At 42.9% G+C, this 23,908-nt stretch overlaps 1 protein-coding gene across 1 annotated transcript; it reads right to left on the bottom strand.

Moving 5' to 3' along the window:
• Positions 1-6,067: 6,067 nt before the first annotated feature.
• LAMP5 (lysosomal associated membrane protein family member 5) lies at positions 6,068-23,583 on the bottom strand. The gene is made up of 6 exons (XM_007955670.1): positions 23,520-23,583; positions 22,855-23,027; positions 22,345-22,476; positions 22,114-22,219; positions 20,194-20,382; positions 6,068-6,246 (listed from the first exon to the last, which is right to left on the bottom strand). The coding sequence occupies exons 1-6, from the start codon at positions 23,581-23,583 to the stop codon at positions 6,068-6,070; spliced, it is 843 nt and encodes a 280-aa protein (XP_007953861.1).
• Between the last annotated feature and the right edge of the window lie 325 nt (positions 23,584-23,908).

The raw sequence follows: 23,908 nt of genomic DNA, 5'->3' as shown, positions 1-23,908 counted from the left end.
AACCCTAGGACACGATGGCCCTCTAGATGGTGCCCAGCTACCAATGCCAACCACTCAGGAAAGGATCAAATCTGGAGACCCTGGATAGAGTGGGAGGGAAAAGAAAACGTGGAACAAAATCCAAAAACTCAAAAATGACCAGAAATACTGGTCAGATGAAATCTGGTGAGACTCTCAATACTATGGCCCTGGAATACATTCTGTGCCTGGAATAAAATTCACCCCCAGGGGCGGGGTCTCAGCCCAATAGTTAACAAGATGTACACACAGACCACTCAACCTAGGATGACACACCCACATACTCTATGGTAATACATTCCTTGGAGCAATAGATTATGGGACACCAGAGGACCAACGTTCAAACTGAGGAAATGCAGGACAAACGGGAGTGTATAAATATGAGGGCCAGAGGGGGAGGGTTACAGGGTAGTGAGGGGTGGAGACTAGGTTAGGGTTGCACATGGTGAATGGGGAATGAAACTAAATGTATGTGTTACACTGAATCTAAAACAAGCTCTTAAAATAAAAAAGAAAGAAATCAAAGCAGAGCTATCAAAACATTTTTACTCTTGTTACATAATACATTAAACAACAAGATTGTGTGGTGGATCTAGTAACTAACTCCAAAGGAATAAATATAAGTAATTCTGGCAGCATCTCCAACAAGTATTCTGTAATATGAAAACACTGGTGATTTCTATTGGCGACAGATGCACAGGTCCTGCTTATGCTATAGCAGTATGATGCCTGAGTTCTTAATGGAAGGAAATTCTACCTTTCATATGAGGTTAGAAAAAACAAAAGTTGTGATTTTTTTCCCCTTCCAAGTTCATGGATTTCTATTCTTTCCTGATCCCTATGCCTCTCCCTAAAACTGACAACGCCCAAGCAATTTACTGGGCTTGGGTGTGGGATCCTTGCATAGACATATACTCTAAATTCAAAATATACTAACATAGAAAAATGTGGACACAAGGTTTAAAACTCTTGCATTAGACCCTTCAGATTTTTCATTACATCCTTGTTTGGCAGTTAAAAATTAGAATACTTGTGTTAAGTAGGAGCTCTGGTGGCATAATGCCTAAGGCATTTGACTGCTAACCAGAAGGCTGGTGGTTCAAACCCACCAGCCACTCCTCAAAAGGAAGGTTGGATAATCTAGTTGCGTAGTGATACTATCTCAAAACTATCTCAAAACCCAAGGAGGAGTCACTATGAGTCAGAGCCAACTCGACAGCAGTGAGTTTGAGGTTTTTTTTGTTTTGTTTTGTTTTTTTGGTATGTATGTGTGTTAAGTTTTGTGCTAGAAAAACATCGTTAATAATACCTTTTACGTAGCATTTCCAGTGTGATGATCACATTTAACATTTAACTTGTAGCTTTCTTGGATCCTCAAACAACTTTGCAAGGAGAAGGTAAATGATAGGTGAAGCATTTTTGGCTAGAAGTTTTCATACCCCAGCCTGCAGCAGCATTACCTTAGTAAAATGCAGACTCAAGGATGTCATCCTAGGGATTCTCAAAGAGTCAGTCTGGGACGATGTTGTAGAATTTTTTTTTTTTTTTTTCCTTTTTATCATGATTTCCACCACTTATCTGTCTGTTTGTCATATTGTCGTGCTTTGAGTGTTGCTGTGAGGCTGGAGGCTATGCCACCAGAATCTCAAATACCAGTAGGGTCACCCATGGTGGACAGGTTTCAGCAGAGCTTACAGACTAAGACAGACTGGGAAGAAGGATGGGGCCATCCACTTCTAAAAAATAAGCCACTGCAATGCTTATGAATACCAGTGAGACACTGTCTGATATAGTGCCAGAAGATGAACCTCTCAGATTGGAAGACACTCAAAATATGACTGAGGAAGAGATGCCTCCTCAAAGGAGAGTTGACCTTAAGCATGTGGTTGGAATAAAGCTTTTGGGACCTTCATTTGCTGATGGGACGTGACTCAAAATGGGAAGAAACAGATGCAAATATTAAAGAGAGCAATGATTGTGAGGATGGTGCAGGACTGGACAGTGTTACATTTGTTGTACGTAGGGTCACTATGGGTCAGAGCCAACTCGGCGGCACCTAACAATGTTATGATCTGGGGGAAATTTTACAAAGCAGAGTAGCTTTACATTCAAAAGTTCATACACATTTTGCTTTGTGATATTGATTATAATCCCCACAATGTGACAGCTCTCTTCCCACTTCTTCCCTGTGTGTGGTGGTTATGTTTGTGTGGCAACTTGGCTAGGCCTGGTTGAGTGGCTGGGCAGCTGGATATAGTATTACCCATGATGAGACTGGTAATCAACTCCATGGTGGAATCTACTGGGAGCAGCTGAGTAGCTGAGTAGCTGCCTTAGGGATGTGGTCTGCTTCTGGAGAAGGCTTGGGGAATGGTCTCTAGCTTATGGCATACTTGAACCCTGCATGTATCCATGTAATTGTTCAGCAGCCTGCCTTGCTTTGCTGACCTTGCGACTTACAATGGACTTGAATGAATGGCTGCTGTGTGGTTTGGTAACATTGGGACTGTGCCATTTTATTTGTCGACCTTGCTTTTGTCAGCCTCAGCAGCCAATAGCTGCCTGAGTAAAAGAGATGCCTTTAGCTTCAGTGGGCCAGGAGCAAGAGGCAAAGCTGAAGCCCAAGGTTGAGGGGCTTTCACCCAGCCCCTAAAGCCTGGCACTTTGAACTCGGACTTCTAGACTCCTGAACTATAAGAGAACAAACTTCTGTTTGTTCAAGCCATCCCATTTGTGGTATATTCCTATCAAAGTGGCACTCGGTAACCAGAACACTGCGTTTACTCTTTCCCTTTGTCTTTCTTGCCTATGCATTCTTGCCTTCCTAGCTTTCTCCCTGTGCAAATGCTGCCCTTCTGATCTCCCATGGTGGATTGTTCTAAGGAGTGCATATCCCTGGTGTAGGTGTTCAGCTTATAGGCCTATCTATTGTTTGGCTGAGAGTTAGCCCCCAAAGGATAATTCTGATGCAGGCTGCTTCAAACTGCACTTTGTGACACATTGATTCAAAGCTGTGTCTGTCTGGCTCAGATCACTTGGAAAATTTTTCCAAGGAAGCATTTGGGTCCAACACCAGTTTGGACTACTTCCCTGGGGAAACACCCACACAGCAGGATGCCTCCTCCACCAGGAACTGAGGGTCATGCACCTTTCCTCCCATTTCTCCACTCACAGTTCTCTCTCCCACACCTACGTCTCTTTGTCACATCTTTGCTACTTGGAAGTTGGCTTCAGTAAGAGGAAAGACTGGACAATTGGTGAGAAGGGAATGGCTATTGTTTGGAGGCCTGGGATGAGAGTTGAGTCTATCCTGGCATAGGGAGCAGTTTCTCTCCAAGCTATTTCCTGGGTATGGGGGTAAGGGGAATTCTGCAAAGAAACATGCCCAGAATTTAAATCAAGCTTACCCTCCCCTCAAACGTAATCTGCATGTGTTTTGTCTAGCCTGACTTTTCCAAGCAGGCAGACCCAGTAACCAGACTCTGCACCCTTTTGTGCCCAGAGGCGATTGCATTGAAAGATCCAGTAAAAAAGAATAATGACATTAATGGGGCAATTGAGCATCTGTTTTCTTTTCCCATCTCCTAGCTTAGGAAGCAAGGCAGATAGCTGACCCATTGCCACATCTACATTCTGGTCCAAAAGGCAGGACAATGGCAGTGGGCTGAGTTCATTCCCTCTGGATACCTGGCCTTCTCCTTAAGCAGGAAGCTGGTCACAGTCACTCCCAGAGGAGAATGCTCTACACTTCATCTGGAGGCCCCCTTTGTTTAGCTGATGATAGAGATTGTCAAGTTTGAGAAAAATAAGTCTAAGTTCAAAAGAAATTAGGCTGAGTTTGAGACCTGATTTTAGAACAACTTGATAAAGATGACCTGATGAATAATAATAATAGTAAATTTTGTATATATTTTTGTATATACTGAGTATCACAGGCAGAAAAGTCACTCTTATTTTGAGAATTAAGAAATTTGGATTACAGCAAAATTTAATTTGGCACGTCAGACACAGGGATGTTTTCATTTTGAGGAGAGGTAGGACACATTGTCCATTTTCAGAATGCCAGATTTATGTGTGTAGGTTTTGTGTCAGTCCTCTCCCATGGACTGGAAGCTGTCAACTTCAAGTTCACTACTATGTACCCAGCACTGAATGTGGACTCAGTAGGTGCTCAAGACTGTTTGTTGGAAGAATGAATGGATGGTGATTCCAAAAATAACCGTGAGTCCTATGTTGGATAAAAGCAAATTTAAAAAACAAACAAACAAACAAAAAAACCAAGGGACTCTTCCGATGTATGATGCAGAGAAGTTTATTTTTATTTTATTATTATTTTTTTTTCCTGAGGGCCTTACAGAAAGGAATTGTAACTCATTGTGAAATCTTAGCTACATCTAAGTGTCCACTTCACCCCAAATCCCTGAATAGTTGGTTCCAAATGGAGAATATTCAGTTCTCTTTTCAAAACATCTGTGGGATGTTACAAAGGACAGGGCTGGTGAGTTTGAAGCCCAGGGGGTGACATGATCACAGGTGAAGAAAGGAGTGAAGTAAGCCATCCTTGGGGTGTTTCCATCAGCACCAAGGGGAAAAGCCTTCACTTTCCTTATCCTGGTGTAACACCAACTTTTATGAGGAATAGAGCATTATTTGTCACTAGGACCAGGCAGATCCTGAAGAGGGAATGTGGGGGAAAGATTGAGGTTGATGGAGCAATAAACTTGCTGATCCTCACTGGGATAATGAACTTCTGAGGATGCACTGCCATCAGCAGTTTAAGAATTAGAGATATGAGCTTCCCATCATATAGTGGAGACAGTGTGGGGATATTGGGGTGTTTAGAAAGTAAGTAATGTTCAAAATGTACATTTCTCTAGGAAGTTTCAATAACTTATTATCTTAATTCAAATAAATCTCAATTCAGTCCAGCTTTTTAATCCAAACTGAAATGCAAAACACAATACCAAGAAGCATCTAGAAGTGATACTAGCCCAATCGTTCAAGAGGTACACTATTAAAAGTAATTATATTTACCAAAATAAAATCCATGGTGGGTTTTTTTTTGTTTTTTTTTTTGTAACCAATAAACTTCTCCTCATTTCTTCCATTCCCTTCTGTAGTTTTCCTCTTGCTAAAATGAAAAAAGCCACTTTAATCATTCCCCTTTCTCCTATAGATGTCAAAGAAATCATTTTAGTTTTGTTGTCTTATTTCACTTGGAAGGAAGCCTGGCCAATCTACTTCCATAGAGATACTGCTTTGGAAACCCAAGCAAGGGTCGCTATGAGTTGAAATTGACTCGATGGCGGTGAGTTTAGTTTTGAGTCTTATTTCAAGAAAGCAAGCCAGAGTTCAGACAGTAGTGTGTTTTAATTCACTTGGAAAAACGAACACATGAATTGATTTTTCAGGTCACCTTACCTGGACCTGACACATTATGAAGTCCAAACAACTCTGCATAGTTACATTAAACGGGTTTTGTGCTGCAGTCGCTGAGTGCGGGTAGCAGTAAACATTCCCAAGACAATCACTAGACATGCAGAATGCCAGCCAGAAGCATGGATCACTTTCAGGGGTCTTGTTGCAGGGAGCATGAGGCTGTATTGTGTGTGTACTGACAACAGTGTAGGGCAAGCCATGTCTAAGGGAGCAAAGCATCCCCTCTTCCTTTGATCCTAAAGGGGTTTCCTCCCCAAAAAATGTATGTCTTTAATCCCTAAACTTCTAGTCCAGATGCCCTCCAGGTTATATGTCTTTCTCATAGGAGAGTCAAAGACAAACCCCATAAGCATAAAAGCTAATTGACCTCCTCCTTCCCCACTCTTCAGCATGGAGAGAAAGCCCCTGCCACTCACCCCATGAATCCAAAAGAATCCCCCCATCCCTGGATTTAAGCATGGATACAGGCCAAGCAAGCCTCGAATACCCAGGCCTATTTGATTGTAGCTATGTTGGTGTATCCTCACTTACGAGGTGGAAAAGTGCCTTTGTTTCTCTACCTGATCCAGTTGGGGGAAGGAGGGGCTGAGGACTGCCTGGCTAATGGTCCCTAGCCCATGTGCTTATATTGTGATCGGTCTCTAGGGATCTGCACCTGGTTAGCAGTCATTTTGTGGTGGATGTGGTAAACTGCAAGCGTCACCACAATAACCAGACCCAAGATGAGCCCCAAAATCAGAGGCAAGGTTTCCTCCAACTGCTCCCGCTCATCCACTGGGCATTTATGCTCTGAAATGGGAAAGAAGGAGAAAAGTGATAAGCTCCTGTGTAAATACTCCAAACCATAAATCATCCTATCAAAAGTAAAAGGGAAAGATGATGAAAAGATTCCTCAAGGGGAGGCTCTCCATGCCCCCCAGACATATTTTCTCACCCAATCCCAAGGATAAACTATGTAAAATTTCTGTATAATATAAAATCCATTTATCAGTATGAATAGGATTAAGATATCTGGATTCTTGGCATTTGTGAACAAAATATCCAGATTATTTCTTTGAATTTTTAGTGTTTCAGTATTAGAACTAACTACCATTATGTTTATTGTTGATTTAATTTTTTCTTTCTTTATGGAAGGATAACATACACATGGAGAATTGCTTACAAATCAGCTTTTAAAAAGACCTATAATACTAAGTGTTGACAGCCATATGGAGCAACTGGAACTCTTATATACCACTGGTGTAAACTGGTATAGCCATCTTGTATGTTTGGTAGTTTCTAATAAAGGTAAGCATACATACATACTTTATAACCCAGCATTCCATTCCTAGCTATTTACCCAAGAAATATGAACACATATAGACACAAAAGGACTGGAACATAAATGTTCACAGAAGGTTTCTTCACTAGAGACCCAAACTGGAAACAGAACTTCCATTATATTTGAAACTTGTGGCATATTCATACAGTGAAATATTAGTCAATAACAGAAAAGAAGGGACTATTGATACATGCAACAATATGGATGAGACTCAAAAACATCATGTTGAGTGAAAATTTCCAGACACCAAAGAATACATGTTGTATTATCCCATTTGTATGAAGTTTAAAACTAAGCCTATGGTGGAAGAAATCATAACAGTGCTTACGTCTGGAGAAGGGGGCACAGGGAACTTTGAGGCAGGATAGAAATATTCTGTGTTTAAATCTGAGTAATGGCCATGGGGTCACAAGTATGTAAAAACACATGGAGCTGAACATTTAAGTTTTGTGCATTTTACTATATGCAACTATACTTCAATTAAAAAAAAAGTAAGTATAAATCTTGATGAATTTTCACAAATGAACACACCCATGTAACCTGCATCTAGAGCAACAAAAAAATATTACCAGCACCTCAGAGTTAATTCAATTTATAGCCTCCTAAAATTCAAGATAGTTTAATAGCCTTTGTAACTCCATTTTTAAAGGAGAAAAAAAAAAAAATCTTGGGGAACTCATTGGTGATCTGAGAGTTTGTAAAGTTGACCAGAATTGCATTTCTAGAAACGAGACCACATTGTCATAAGGTCCGTTGCTTCTTGTGGTTAACAGATAGGCTTTTCATTAAACTTATGAACCCAAACTGGACAAAATAAATTTTATATATCTCTTCATAAAGATCAAAATTTTAAGGCAAAATGACCCAGGAAATACTTATTGAGCACCTACTATGTGCTGGGGAGCTAAGGTGGCATGGTGCCTAAAGCATTTGACTGCTAACCAGAAGGCTGGCAGTTCAAACTCATCAGCTACTCCTCGGAAGGAAGGTTGGGCAATCTACTTCTGTAGTGATACTGCCTCGGAAACCCAAGGAGGGGTTTCTATGAGTCGGATACAACTCCACAGCAGTGCATTGCATTGCATTTTACTATGTGCCAGCCTCATTCGTGGTCCCTGTTGACACAGCCCTGAGATTTATCTTTCTGAGAGCAACAGAAAGGAAAAGAGTAAGCCCTGAGTCTCAGGAGTACCTCCTCTCTAATGAGAACAATTAATGTAAAATTGCACACAAATATACAGCTTTTCAAAAGCTGTCTACTTAACACTCCTGATTCCCAAATTAGCATTCGGTCCTAAGCACCAAGGCTATCTCATTTAATCCCCATAACAACTTATTATGTCCACTTTACATACAAGGTATCTGAGAGGTAAAGAGGCTAAGGCTAAGTCATTTGCCCAGGGATAAATGAAACCATGATTCGAACTCAAACAGCTTAACTCAACAGCAAAGTTAGGGTAGCACTTAGCAGACCTCAATTCTTGGCATCAAAAGGCTACAAAATCACAAGGTGGGGCTGGGAGGAAGACTACTGGGTTCTGGTTCTTAATCTGCCTACCAGTCCAAGAGCTAGACACTTATTACAAAAGGCCCCAAGGGAAATTTGGAATGATAGATGGGTTGATTATCTTGATTGTGGTGGTAGCTATATAAGTGTATACATTAATCAAAGCTTATGAAATCATACCCTCTGCCATCAAGTCCATTGCCACTCATGACGACTCTACAGGATCAGAGTAGAACGACCTCATAGGGTTTTCAAGGCTATAAATCTTCACAGAAGCAGACTGCCTCATCTGTCTACTGAGGAGCACTTGGTGGGTTCAAACTGCTAACCTTCTGGCCATATGCTTTAACCATTACAGCACCAGAGTTCTTTCATATGTACAGTTCCTTGTATGTCAGTTATACTTCAATAAAACTGTTTAAAATAAGCAAATGAACACATACATGCATATATCCCCCACCCTTCATTTTTTTTTTTTAAATAGGAGATTTTTAAGATACTTTGACAAATGTTAGAGAAGTGTTAAAGAACTATTGGTACTAAACTGAGACTTTCTCCTTATCACAACCAGAATGGTTGAAAGGAATTAGTATAGGATATTTTCTCTTTCCCTATTTGATTCAATTCTAGTATGTCCCCCACTTTCAGTATCAGCCAGCTGTTCAATATACCCATTTTCCCAGGGATGAAACTTGCTGGGATCTTACAACATACCAAGGACAGTGGTAGGTTAAAACCTCACAGTCAGAGGTTTGATTTTTTTTTTTTTTGTAACAACATAAAAACCAAACTTGCTGCCATTGCATTGATACCAACTTACAGCAACCTCCATTGGGTTTCCAAGGCTATAAATGTTTACGGAAGTAGATTGCCTTATCTTCTTCTCACAGAGCAACTGGTGGGTTTGAACCACTGACCTTCTGGTTAGTAATCAAGTGTCTTATCCACTATGCCATATAACAACATATGGCCTCTTTAAAGAGACTATTAGTACAAATGGGGTCTCCTGAGGTAGGGATTTTATTAAGAACAGAGATTATTTATTTTTCTCATCATAGCACCTTGTTGAGTATTTACTGTTAATGTAGATTGTAGGGTTTGCTCAATTGCTAGTAGCAACTTCTTATATTTCTTACCTACTTAAGAACATATATTGGGCTTCTAGTGACTTAGAATGACAATAATGGTGGTGAGGCTGAATCTGACTAAATTATAAAAATAAAAAATAAATTGTCCTACACACACACACACACACACAAATAATAAATAAAGACCTGAGAATCTTCTGGGTTATTATCTATGTAGGCCGCTCTTGTTACTCCAAGCTGCTGCTAAAGTAGACCCCAGGCATCTTTGCAACATGGGCCTTCTGACTCCAGCCTTGGCCTTTCCCCTTCTTACTCTCCCTCCCACAGAGAAGTTTCTGAATGGTTAGATCAGCCTCTTAAACCAGTTGCCCTCGAGCCAATTCCAACTCACAGCAACCCTATGGGTGTCAGAGGATAACTGTGCTCCATGAAGTTTTCAGTGGCTGATTTTTGGGAAGTAGACTGCCGGACCCTTCTTCCAAGGAGCCTTTGGTAGACTTGAACTTCTCCAACCTTTCAGTTAGCAGTCAAGTACAATGACAATTTGCACTACCCAAGGACTCCCAGAACAGCCTGTGGGAACTTGATTTTAACTCATTTCTTCCTGCTTTGCCTCTGGTAACCCAGGCAAGCTACCAGCCAGGGAGGTGCAATATAACAGACACCCTCCTAGGCAGTATGGGAGATCCTGAAGGAGATAATTGTTGAGTTGAGCAGCAAGGGCTCCCATAGCAAAACCACTGGATAACAAGGCCAAATGGCATTCTCTGAGACAGTGTGGCCACAATTCTCTAATCAGATCAGCGGAGTAGGACAGCCCAGGAAAATTTAGTAAAGAATGGCAATTTAAGTTGTATCAGGAAGAATCTCGGGATTGGCTCCCAAGATATATTGGCCAGTTTGTGAAGTCATGTTTTCTTCCTTTTCATATCACATATTTACCGATAAATAGATAGAAACTTTTAATATCTACCATGGATCCAGACTATTACAATAAGAGGAAGCAGATTTAACAGAACACTGCTAAGGAGACACATAAAAATGGATTACATATTACACAAAATATTGCTCCACCTCATACTTTGGTGAGTAGCAACAGGGATCTTAAAAGCTTGCAAGCAGCCATCTAGATGCAATGATGGGTCTCTCCTCATTTACAGCAAGAAGAATGAAGAAAACCGAAGATTCATGGAAAGAATTAGTCCTACTGACTGGTACACCATGTGATCTGCAGCCTATACGACTATAAGACCAGAAGAACTAGATGGTGTCCGGCTACCACTGTCAACTACTCAGAGGGGGATCTATGTAGGAAATCCTGGATAGAGAGGGAGAACAATGTGGAACAAAACTCAAAATCATTTGGAAAAAAAAAGGGGGGTGGACCAGGTTTGCTGATCTAATAGAGGCTGGTAGAACCACTGAGACTATGGCCTCCAGCTCTCTTCAGGTGTGGAATTGAACCCACACCTGTGGCATCCAGCCAAACAAAAGACAGGCATATGAGTTGAACATTTACCTGAGGTAGATACACTCCTTGGAGAGAACAATCATGGGAGAAAGAAGGGCTGTTTATGCACAGGGAGACAGCTCAGGGGGCAGGAGTGCATGGACGGATGGACACAGGAAAGAGGTGACTGTTGGGAAGAAGTGGGAAGGGAGCTGTTGCATTGTGATGAATTGTGGTCAATGTCAGGAGACAAAGTGTATGTGAACTGCTGTATGGAAAGTGAATTTGCTCTGTAAATTTTCACCCAAATCACAATTAAATTAAAAAAAAAAAAAAAAGAGGATTCAAACCTCAGCTTTGCCAATTACCAGCTAAATCACCTTGAACAGATCCCTTAATTTGCTTAAGCCTCAGTTTCCTGTAAAACAGGGTAACACCCACTTTACAGGGTAATTGTGTGCATCAAATGCAATAATATAGAAGACGAAGCACAGTGCCTAGCATATAGTAGGTGTTTAGTAATTGTTAGCTATAAAGATAGAATTCTTGCACATTTTGATTTTTTTAAGTCTGGAAGTCTCTAGAGCTTAAGGACCAGAAGCATTATATTCAAATGGATAATAACTTTAGTTGATGAAATAGCATCTATATCTCATTCTTCAAGAAAGATAAAGGAAATACATCAAGAAATACTTGATGTATTTTGGAAAAATAAATAAATTATAGTTAAAATACTACTGATGTTTATTTCTCAAAAAATTGCTTTTCAACGCCTTGCTGGCTGTCTGGCTGTCACCGCCGTCAAGTCGGATCCGACTCATAGCGACCCCTCCATGATTTTCCGAGGTGATATCACTACAGAAGTAGATTGGCCAACCTGCCTTCTGAGGAGTGGCTGGTGGGTTTGAACCGCCAGCCTTCTGGTTAGCAATCTAATGCCTTAGGCACTATGTCACCAGAGCTCCCAAAACTACATGGAGATACTGGAAATTGAACCCAGGACCTCATACATGCTAAGCACACACTTTACCACTGAGCTATAGCCCCTTTTCAATGCCTTAGGTGGGGGAGGCCTGAACTAAACACACTGTGATGAAAAAAGCACATCATCAAAATAAGATGTCAAAAATAATCACGAGAAATTCTGAACCTCCCGCCTTAGTTACCCTCACTCACTAAGTGGTCAAATAAGGGGGAATTCCACAGTCCACAGTCCCTTCTCCACAATCCCAAAGTCCACAAGCCTTTAAAAACCACTAGCACTTGGTGTCACATATTTGGCAGCAAAGCCTGACTTGAACTAACATCAAGCTGCTCTAGTTCTCCCTCATCTCACTTAGCTGGAAAAACCATGTGTTTCACTGCAGGAAACAGATACATCTATATGTCTGATTATAGGGGCTGTCCTGACCTTTCCAGGGTCTTACATAATATAAAAACTATGTTCTGTGTTGTCTTCCTAAACCCTGAAATATTCTGAATTCTAAAACACATCTAGCTCCGAGAGTTTTATAAACCCAGAAAAGGACAAGCACTGCCCTTGCAGCCTTAAGCCAGTGCTTTCCAACTCTATGACTTATAGGAAAATATATATATTCTACATTACAACTTAGAACACAGGTACACATACACCCACACATATAAAACTAAAACTAAAATTTTACAAAGCAATAGTTATCCTAACTTTGTGAATCTCAGAATTTATTCTATTCTCTTTCATTTAAAACTACACTGATCATGACCCACAAAAGCAGAGATTAGTAATCTTTTTTTTGTCATGGACCCCTTTGGCAGTCTGGTGAAACCTATGAACCCCTTCTCAGAAAAATGTTTATAAATTCATAAAAATAAAATACATGGAATTACAAAGGAACTGATTGTACAGAAATTCAACTACCAAAATATTTTTTTAAATAATTTGAGATACAGCAATATAGGTACTTCTTTATCAGTATACATGCTGTGATTGCAAAGTAGTGATAAGCATAAAAGTTATTTTTCAAAAATACATTTTATTGAAACATAATTTATGTACAGTAAAATACACAAAACTATAGTGACATGGATCAATGCATTTATTTATTTATTTATTTGCAGTATTCCCTCCCCTCCCCTTCCACTCCTGGTAATTAACAAATAAAAGTTTCCTTCCATATATAAACCTTTCCTTGACTTCATAAAAGTTATTTGGAAAGATCTTCAAGAATTGTCATTGGACATGAACACTATCTATTGGTGAGATAGTCACAGGTACAGCTAAAATACTGCTAATACTACTGTAATTTGTTACTTATAATTAAAGAAAATGCTAAATTTTAATTGGAGGGTAGTGAAAATACAGATGAAAAATATTTTCACTGAAATTTGTTGTTATGTGCCATCTAGTTGATTCCATCTCATAGCAAACATATATGGAAGAGTAGAAGTGGTTCATAGGGTTTCCTAGGCTGGAATCTTTATTAGAGTCAATCACCAGGTCTTTTCCCCCATAAAGCCACTAGGTAGATTTGAATAGCCAACCTCTTGGTTAATAGCCGAGCACTTAAGTATTGCACTGCCAAGGCTCCTTCCATCAAAGTTTATGAATGCTGAATTCTATCTGCAAGCGCTATGGATCCCAGGGTTAAAGTCCCGTGCAATAAACTGATTCCACAACCCACAGATTAGAAACAAGGAAGGCCCTAGATCTCTGCAGGGGTGATGAGCTGGGTGAAGAAGTGTGTCTCTTGGCTAAGCCCAGGCCACCTACATCTTCGGATGCTCTGACCTGATTCCCTGTCCACCTCCACAAGACTTAGGGCTCTCATGACTCTGCCCTGGCTGGGCTCAGGATCCTAGAATAGACAAAATAAGGGCACAGGGTAGGTAGTCCACCTTCCATAGGAAAAGGCATCAACCATCCTAGCCACTGGAAAGAGCCAGATGAAGACAAGTCAGACAAGAAAGGGGTCCTTTGTTGTCAGCTGTTGGTTGCCAGCTGATGGTCCCTCAACCATAAATGTACTCCCATTAAATTTATTATTTATTTAGGTTTTGGTTGCTAGCCATGCATTGCATTTTATTTTTATTATTTTTTTATTATTATTATTTTTTTTTGATACCTGCAGCATTTTGAAGCTGTACTTCTGCCCTGAAACAAACTACGTGAGTTCTTCATTGTACCCCAGTTGAACATGGGTGTTGGGCCAAGACTCAGGCTCTCTGCTTTCTAGAGCTCTCCTAGGGCCATAGACTGCTCTTGTTGGAGGGGGAAGGACAAGTCTTTTGTTGGCCATACTTCCTTCTTCTGTCAGACAAGACAGGCTAGAAGAAGGGATTTGACCTTTTTCCATATTTTTCCTGGGCTGGCTCTGGAATTCTGTAGCCTCAGCAAAATATATTTTGTACATGGAGAAGCTATTCAGATGTGTAGGTTTTGGAACCTTTCAGCTGGAGACAAGGAGATACTCTCATTAAGATGTAAGCATTAGAGGTAAGAAGATAAGAAAAGTGATTACTGATTGCTGTCCACTGTTTACCAGGAGCATGGCATGCCTTGCACATACACTTTCCCACTTACTAGACTGTAAACTCAACAGGGCACAGAAATTTAAAAGTTCCTGGTGCCTTCATACAGCAGCCACAGACAATGTCCCATCTTATCACATTGGCTTTCACCATTCCCACAAATTCCAATGGGTTTTGAAAGCAAGCTCATGCCACTTTGCAAAGCAGACCACAAATCCCAGAGCAGACACTGATAATGGGTGGGAGCTGGTAGATAAATACCCTAGCTCCGTTGCCCTTTAGGTGAGGAAATTTAAGGCATGCCTTCCATTCTCTCCCAGGTACTCACAATGGTAACTTGCTCATCAATGCACCTGTACTGGCTTCCTTCCCTTCCTTAACTCACTTTCCTACGCCCCAACAGTCCTGTCTAGAATAAACTCCTAAATAAACAACTTAAACTTACATACTTATACATGGGCTGCTTCTAGAGGATATCAAACTAATATACTAGGACAGTGAAAGTCTGAAACACAGAAATCTAAACACAAAAGTCTATGACTGGTTAACTCTGTGGCCCTACATGGAGCACCAGAGTTGAGCCCTCAGCATGGGTTTTAACAATATCAATAACACAGTTATCTCCCTTTGGATAGTACTTATGAACCCTGAGGAGAAAATAGCCAGTGGTTCTGTGTAAACCACATGGCCTATACCATACTCTGGATCAAAGTGTTTGTGATATGTCCTGCATTAGACACAGGAGCTTGCCAAAGGGCACTCTAGTAGGGGCTTTGTGTAGGGAGAAGGTAAGGTACATCCAAACTAAAAACTCAAAGACATAAAATCAAACCCAACCAAAACCAATTCTGACTCATAGTGACCCTATAGGACAGAGTAGTACTGCCCTATAGAATTTCCAAGGCTGTAATCTTTACAGAAGCAGACTGCTACATTTTTCTCCCTCTGAGCAGCTGGTGGGTTTGAACTGTCAAACATGTGGTTCACAGCTGAGTGCTTTAACCACCACAACATCAGGATTCCTTAAGGTACATCCAGTTCCACCAAAACACATTTTTTTTTCCTACAGATGTAGGCTACACAGATCAGAGGTCATCCTTCACTCATGCTGTTAGAAACAATCACAAAAAGAATATGAATTCAGGATAGACTACAAGCTTCCTAACAGTGTCCTGTTGCAGCCATATATCTATCGTAATGGCTCAGCAAAGGAAGCTGAGGCCCTGAGTAGACTCTGAGCACTGGATCTGAACCCAAAAGCAGGTTCTCATCCTGGCCCTGAAGATCTAGGAGTGAAGCCTTTACCAAGTAGCTTTACCTCTCTGAGCCTCAGTTTCTCCATTGGAATGGGGAATTTTGGTACCATCCCAATAGGTTTTTTTTTTTTTTTTTTTTACCCACAACCCCCCCCACACACACACACACATCCTGCCAAAGAATTAAATAGGAATTTACCTGTACATGGTGTTTGTAAAATCCTGTTAAACATGAATCTTTAGTAAAAGGTAACAGAAGCAACCTTCAGGTTTTATGATGTTTCTTCTGTCATTATACATAAAAGTTTCCTTTAATTCAAGCCATTAAAAGACTCATGCTAATTTCTTCCTTCTTTGTGACCTATCCCCTATCCCACCACAGCCTGAAATCTCTTGGGGCCTTTAAAGCAGCAAGCTATGAATTAATTGTGGAAAAATGAGTCAATCAACCCCAGCTGAGATGAATGGCGTGCCTTGAACCAGCAGTATCACGGAAGAGCTTGGCAGAAATAAAGCATCTTTTCCCGCCCCCAGGCTCACTGAAGCAGACTCTGCTTGTTGGTAATATCCCAAGTAATTCCTTTGCACACTGCAGCTGGACACATGCTTGAGGAAGAGACCTCTGTTTGGGGAGCCAAGCTCAATGCTCTAAAGGGACTTGTGTGATAAAGACATCAATCTTGATTTGGGCTACTCTCAGCCTATGGGTGTTCACTAATCCTTTCACTAACCTTTCCTTACTTTTCTAATGCTCTTGTCATTAGCTGCTAGTGAGTTGTCCCCCAACTCATGGTAACACATGCACTGCCCAGGTTCACACAATCCTTACAATTGTTTTCAGACTGGATCTTTGTGATTCATAGGATTTTCATTGGAAGTAGATCACCAGGCCTTTCTTCCTAGTCTGGCATGGTTGGAAGCTCCACTGAAACCTGTTCAGTATCACCATTCTCCACTGACAGATGGTGGTAGCTGCACTTGAGGCACACGGTTGTTGTTGTTATGTGTCGTCAAGTCGGCCCCGACTCATAGCGACCCCTCCTTGGGTTTCTGAGGCAGTATCACTATGGAAGTAGATTGCCCAACCTCTCTTCCAAGGAGTGGCTGGTGGATTTGAACCGCCAGCCTTCTGGTTAGCGGCCAAGTGTCTTAGGCACTATGCTATCAGAGCTCCAGGAACCAAACCCGAGTGTCCCCTGTGGAAGGCGAGAATTCTACCACTGAACCATCAAGGCCTCACTGCTTTTCTCACAGAGTCTCACAGACTGTGAAACTTCAGAATGCCAGATGTGACACCATTACCCAGGGAATAGATTCTTTACAGGAAATCCTTAAATCTGTGGTTCCTGCTGAACAATGGCCACTGTCCAAGCACTCACAGGCACATAACGGAGCATGAGGAGGCAGGTGCTAAGGTGTGGTGGTATGCAGACACACAACCAGTATGCTCATAGTCTTTAAGCTTCTACTCTGGTCTTCTTTGGTCATGTTTTCAGAAGGGACTATTCCCTGCAGAAGGATATCACACTTGGTAAAGTGGCCAGGCAGCTAGAAAGGGAAAGACCCTCAACAAGATGGATTGACACAGTGACGGCAACGATGGGCTCAAGTATAGCAAGGACTGTGAGGATGACACATGACCAGGCAGTGTTTCGTTCTTTTGTACATAGGGTCGATATGAGTCAGAGCCAACTCGGCAGCACCTAACAACAACAACTAGGGAATGGAGATCCAGGGCAGGGACTTGGAAAGGCCCCCAGAGAGAATCTTTTCAACTCTATCAAATCAAATAAAAGCATTCCTTCCAAAATGTAGTAGGGGGCAGGTGCTGAGAAGCACAGGCAGATGAAGCCAGGAACAAAAGCATCCCTGCCAACAAAGGCACATGGATCAAGTGAGTGACTCTGAATGGGACTGGACCCCGTCTCAGAAGTGTCAAGACTTAGCCCCAGGACACTAAACAGCAGGGAATGTCCTAATTATCATCTGGAAAAGTCTGGGTGAGACAAATGCAATTTGCTTATGTTCAATATATCTGTATTTAGGCTGTTATACAAGTTTGCACTCTCTCCAATTCTACCCAGCAATCTTTTCCACCTTGGATCTTGAAGTTGATAAAATCTGCTTTTGAAACAAAAGATGTAACTAAAAGTCTATGCATTGAATTTCACGGACTTTCAGGAAAGTAGTTCTGGCTTTTATTTTGTATTCATTTACTCTTATCCTGTACACAATGTTAACCATCTATGAGATCTAATTTCTCAGTCCATAGATGAATACTGAATACAGGTAGTCCCCTATTTATGACTTATTCAAATGACAAAGAACCACACTTACAACCATCTGTTATTTTTCAATATATCTTCTCATTGTTATTTTTGTTGTTATGTGCCATAGAGTCGGACCTGACTCATAGTGACCCCTCCTTGGGTTTCCAAGGTGGTATCACTACAGAAGTAGATTGCCCAACCTTCCGTCTGAGGAGTGGCTGGTGGGTTTGAACGGCCATCCTTCTGGTTAGCAATCAAGTGTCTTAGGCACTACACTACCAGAACTCCTATCTTCTCATTAGTGATATGTATTATATACAATATAATTTGCTGACGTTATCATGTAATTTGCTGATGCTGTCAGTGTTAGATGTTCACTCACAGGTGTTCAAAGATTGGATTTATAAAAATACTGGTAATAAAAGGCAAAAATAATGAAAACACACACACACACACACACACACACGAAAGTATATGACTGACATCAGGATTGACTTACAACAGAGTCATTAAAAGGAGCCCTGTCATAAGTAAGTTGAGGATTACCTGTATAAGCAACAACTTAGAAACGGGCCAGGAGAGGCTGCTGGAGAGGTTGTGGTAATGAATTAGTGATAGCAGCAATTATAGCATAAGTAATGTCAAGAAATAAAAAAAGAAAAAAACACCAAAAACCAAACCCACTGCCATCAAGTTGACTCTAACTCGTAGTAATTCTATAGGACAGAGTAGAACTGCACCAAAGTTTCCAAGGCTGTAAATCTTTACAGAAGCAGACTGTCTCATCTTTCTCCCTCAGAGTGTCTGTTGGGTTGGAACTGCTGAACTTTTGATTAGCAGCCAAATGCTTTAACCACTATGCAACAAGACACCCTCAAAGTAAAAAAGTGCCTAATAACACGTGGCCAGCAAAACAAACAAACAAAAAAGAACTAATAAAGTCATTTAAAACTATTTTTTTTAATTGTCTTCAAGTTGATTCTGACTCATGGCAACTCCATGTGTGTCACAGTAGAACTCTGTTCCAAAAGGTTTTCAGTGGCTGATTTTTTCAGATTGCCACGCCTTTCTTCCAGCCAAAAGGAAAGCACCATTAAACATTCAGAATCCCTCCCCCTTTCGTAGTCTCATGAGAAATAAACAATATCCAACTGTCTTAACAACCTCCTCCAAATGAGAAAAAGACTTAGAGTGAGAACAGAGAACTTACCCTCCTCACCACGCCCAAAGCAAAGTGTTAGGAGATTTGGACAAATTGCATAAATGTAGATTCCCTAAGGGCCTTAGATGTGCTCCACTGCAAAGAACTAAGAGAATGTGGACAACCTGGATCTGCTGTGGCGCACTCAGTCTCCTTTCTGTCTTAAGTCAGACGGAGAAGTAGCTTCCTCCAGCAGAAGCTAAAACCAAACCAAACTCACTGCCATCGAGTCTATTCCGACGCACAGTGACCCCCTTTGGGTCTCGCAGGTAGTAAATCTTTACAGAGGAGGATTGCCCCTGCCATGGAGTGGCTGGTGGGTTTGAAAAGCCAACTTTCTGGTTAGCAGTCAAATGCCTTCAGCACTGCTCAGCAGAAGCAGCAGCAATAAAAGATCCAGTCAGCGGGGACCCTTCCCTTGCAGGTGAGGGCTAGATGGAGGCAGATCTTGGTGTCTGTCTGTCTGTCACCTGCCCACGCACACACCTTACCCTATATCGTACTAAAAACACAAACACTTAGATTCACAGTGGGGGAATCACATCTGGGAGTGCCTGAAGGAACAAGGAAAACGGAGGCCCAGAGAAGGAAAGGCCCTTCTCCAAAATGATAGCTCCTCCTAGTTGTGTATGTTGGGGGAGGAGGGTACAGGAAACAGCTTAAGTAAGACAAAAGGATTTTGTTGGCTCCTTAGGTAATTAACAACTTGGAATGTTTAGTTGCTTTCTCCCTGGAAAATTTACATCAGAATTGTTGTTTTTTGCCAAGGTGATTTTCTTACCTCTCTCCCCAGCAAGGTTTATTTTGGCAAAGGAAGGGAGGGAAGGAGCAGAGGGAAGAAAAGAGGGGAAAATAAAGAAACGAAGGAAGGATGGGAGGGAGGGAAAAGGGAAAGAAAGAAAGAGAAGAAGGACAAAAAGGTGAAAGGAAGGAAAGAAAGAAAGAAAAAGAGAAGAAAGGGAGTAAAGGAAGAAGCGAGGCAAGGGGGAGGAAAGAGAGAGGTACCAATGAAAGTCAATACAATTCAATTTTTGTTCTTTGAAAAATGTTACGTTAGGAGGCAGTGTCATCTCAAAGTCCTAGCAGGTCCCCTACCCCCATTCATCCTGAAGACAGCCCCCCCTCCCCCCACTTACCTTCGCTGAAGACAAAATCCGAAATGATGTCAAAGGGCTGGATGTGGACTGCAGACAGGATCATGGTGACTGTCTTCTGTGGATCGCTAGAGGCCAGTGAAATGGTCTGCTGAGCTTGGCACTCATAGGATCTTCCAGCTGGGGTGACCAAGGCAGAGAGGTGGTGCGAGTTGGCTGTGTGCTTCCCAGCTGTAGTGAAGGCCAAATCCATGGTTAGGCCCCTGGTGCCAGCAGTAGTCTAGTTGCTCCTCACACCTTGTGTCAGGGGGTGGCTCTTGTCCCTCCACTCTAGACCTGACTCACTCCTATCATCTGTGCTGCCTTGCTCAGCTTAGGGATCAGCAAACCCAGAGTAGGGGTGAAGGAAAATATTCCATTTCTTTCCTGAACAGGGACTTTTCATATGTGAAATCTGAACTTCTTTTTAGAAGTAGAGAGAAAAAAAAACCACTGCCATCAAGTTGACTCCGACTCCTAGCGACCCCCATTGGGTTTTCAAGGCAGTAAATCTTTACCAAAGCAGATTGCAAAGTCTTACTTCTGTGGAGTGGCTGGTGGGTTTGAACCACCAACCTTCTGGTTAGCAGTCAGATGCCTTAGGCACTGTGGTACCAGAGCTCCTTCTTTTTCAGAGACCAGTGGTACCTAAAAACCCAACCTTTTTTTACTGCGTAAAACCTAACAGTGGAGACCCCAAGGACACAGAAAGAACAATGACTATGTTTGCTACATTTTTTGCTGGCTCTGCAATGAAGACGATCTTTTTTTCTTAACAAAGCAGGGCTGCTGCTTGGGCACCGGATAATGCTCTGGCACGTGGTACAACCTTTCTGGATATGGTTGCTATGAGCCAGAATTGGCCACGGCACAACAGCAGCTTTGGTCCCCCCTTTTCTGGCTTAAGTTTAGCTTCTTTATTTTCTAACTTAAATGATGACGTGCTTAAATATGGATTTTGATGAAGAAAAGAAAATGTTCTTTTTTCTGTGATGAGAAAAAGGGATCAACAAGGACGACATGATATGTATATTGTAAAAAATCGCTCAATACAATGGCAGTGATGGTTGCACAACACTGTGAATGTGATGAATGTCACTGGATTACATACTTGAAAATGGTTAAAATGGCAAGTTTCATGCGTGTATTTCACCATACACACACAAGTGTTCAAAGAAAGTCTTCTCGCAACTCAGATTTCTGGGTAGTCAAGGGCCTCTTCGGTATGGATTAGACAATTTATAAAGAAAATAAGTAAATTTAAATGTGATCTTAGAGTGGCTGGAGGCAGGAAATGAGCATCGTTAGTGGAAGTACGGATGCTCCTCTGGACACAATATGTTCGGAGGATGTGGGTGGTTGTTGGGAGTGATGGGCAGGAAAGTGCAATAAATTCAGAAACGAGGCAGAATCCTCTCGAATGCGATGCCTGAGATCGGGTATGAGGCAAGCCATGCGCCATAACCATCACATCCTGGATCTGCAAGGAAAGTGGCATGGTCGCCTCGCAGTTCCAGTTTCAGCAAGTGAGAAGAAAACCCCGGGGTGCAGAAGACAATACAAACACACAGCTTTGCCCTTCTCTCTGATCCTTTAAAGGGGAAATCTTAAGTAGCCTTCCTGAAGCAGCCAGGGGACGCCAGGCCCTCGAGTAACTCCTCTTCCTTGGTCAAGAGTTGGGGTGGTCCTCCGGCCCCCCGGGCCCTGGGGATTTATCGTTCAGGTCTAAGATTAAAGGGTGCACACACGCTCCTACCTCTTCCTCCACCGAAGGCAAACCAGGGCCTGACTTGGCCTGGGGGCGCACATCTAGGAAGGGTTTCCAAAACAAAATCCTGCAGGAATTCGGCCTCCACGGCTGCGCTCCCTGCTGTGCCCGCTTTCTCCCAAGATCCCTCCTCACCCCAGCCTGCCTCTACTCACGACTAACTGGATCTTTAAAATGGGTCTTCTCTGAAGAGTCATAGATGAATTGCACCTTGCTCAGCCTCCACGTCGCCTCGGGCCCCTTGGAAGTGTTGTGACTTTCCTATCGAGCAGACGAGGCGCGCGTCAGTCTCCCCCGTGCCTTCTCAGCCCTGAAACCGAGTGGCGGCCACTGCCCACACCCACTCCGAGTCTGCTCCCCTTCCGCACCCGGCGCCCGGGAGTTACCTTCACGAAGAGCATTTTGAGCGCGTACGCACGATCCACCCAGAACACCTGCAGCTCCGACTCGTTGTGGCCACAGTGGCCCTTCACTTCAGCTCCCCGGGTCAACGCGATGTCAGCCTGTTCCGTGATCAGCTGGGAACACAGACGCCCCGCACCCCCTCAGCGCGCCAGCCCCCCCCCCCCCAGGCTGGAAAGGGAGGCACAACCAAACTCCAGGCTGCATGGTTGGGTACTCCTTTGCGCGCGCGCGCGCTCCCAGGTCCGGGAACATGCAGTTAGAGGCTCTACGTGCAGACGGGGGCGTTAGGGAAGCAAAGAGAATGGATTTACTTTCAAAGCAGGCAGAACGAGCAGGTGTGACAAGCTGGAAGCCCCATGCAGCATTCTGGAGCAGCCTGCAGGGGCGCGGGAGAGGGCAAAGGCAGGTGGCCCGTCTTCGCGGGGCCTTGAAGGAGGATGCCCTTCGCCCCTGGTGCCCTAGGACCAAGCTGAGGGAAAAAGATTCCTTACATCTACATAATTGCTGGCCCACACATCATAAGGTACAATAAATTTAGCTGCAAACTCTGCCATGAGACACGTTGTCCCATTTTCCCGCACCACAAATATATCTTTTTCAGGGTTAGTGGAAAGGCCTGAGAGATTTTCCACTTCTTGTTCTGCCATGATTTGAGCCACTGTATCTGCGGAAGAAGCAAACAAACATCCTGTCAGCGAACCCAAGCGCTAGAGAACAGGGGTGGTGCTCTGCGGCCATTGGGGTTACAAAGTTCCCCGCCGACTGCTCGGCGCTCTGAGAGCCATTTCTGTAGCCTGGCGCCAATAAATTCGACTCTGTTGCTATTAATTTATAATGGAAACAAAGATTTAAAAGTGCAAAAGCCACGCTCATTTGTAAACCAGCGGGTCTTTTTCTACATCTTTGACTTTTACACCAATTTTTCCTTGCCAAAACTCCGACCCCACGGCCTGGCGCCCTGTGTGGGATATGCCATACAGGTGTGTGGCTCAAGGAACTCCCAAACACTGGGGGGGGAGAGACTCTGCACTCGCTCCCCACGCCCAGTCAACACACCAGAACTACATATTGATCCTAAGCTACCAGCTTTAATATGCCTCTTCTATTCTCTGCAAAGAGGACACCCCGCCCTTCCGGTCGCAGAAACACCACTCACGGAACAGCATCAGGAGAACTCTAAGTCTGTGGCCGCTGGGAACAGCTCTTGTTCGGAGATCCATGCTCGCGGTGCAGCGAAAGAAACCAGAAGTGGTGCGCCAGAGGCCGTCGGAGAGGGAATCCCTCAAAGTCGCCGCCGGAGCGGGCCGGGGTGAGAGAGGGGCGGGGGCAGAGAGGGAGGTGGGAGGGAGCGGTGCGCGCTGGCGAAGACTCGGTGTTGGGTGCTGCACCGACCGACGCAGGCTGAGCACGAGTCAGCTCACTGCAGAGGGATAAAACTGCGCGGTGAATGGAGCTGTCCACGGCCGCGTGTGCTGAAAGAAACACTGTTATGTTGCAGGAATGGTTATGGCTTGGTTTGTGTTAAGAACTAATGAGATTTTTAAA

This window comes from Orycteropus afer, unplaced genomic scaffold (genome assembly GCF_000298275.1).
Source record: "Orycteropus afer afer isolate SDZICR_OR568_19922 unplaced genomic scaffold, OryAfe1.0 scaffold00529, whole genome shotgun sequence".
Lineage (NCBI taxonomy): Eukaryota > Metazoa > Chordata > Mammalia > Tubulidentata > Orycteropodidae > Orycteropus > Orycteropus afer.
The sequence above is the reverse complement of the archived record's forward strand: the minus strand, read 5'-3'. Positions and strand labels throughout refer to the sequence as shown.

Coding starts and splice junctions, on each gene's coding strand:
- LAMP5 (XM_007955670.1), bottom strand. CDS start 23,583: ATGGATCTCCGAACAAGAGCTGTTCCCAGCGGCCACAGACTTAGAGTT. Junction 23,028..23,519: donor AGTTCTCCTGATGCTGTTCC/GTGAGTGGTGTT, acceptor CTTCTTCCGCAG/ATACAGTGGCTCAAATCATG. Junction 22,477..22,854: donor GGGCCAGCAATTATGTAGAT/GTAAGGAATCTT, acceptor CTGTGTTCCCAG/CTGATCACGGAACAGGCTGA.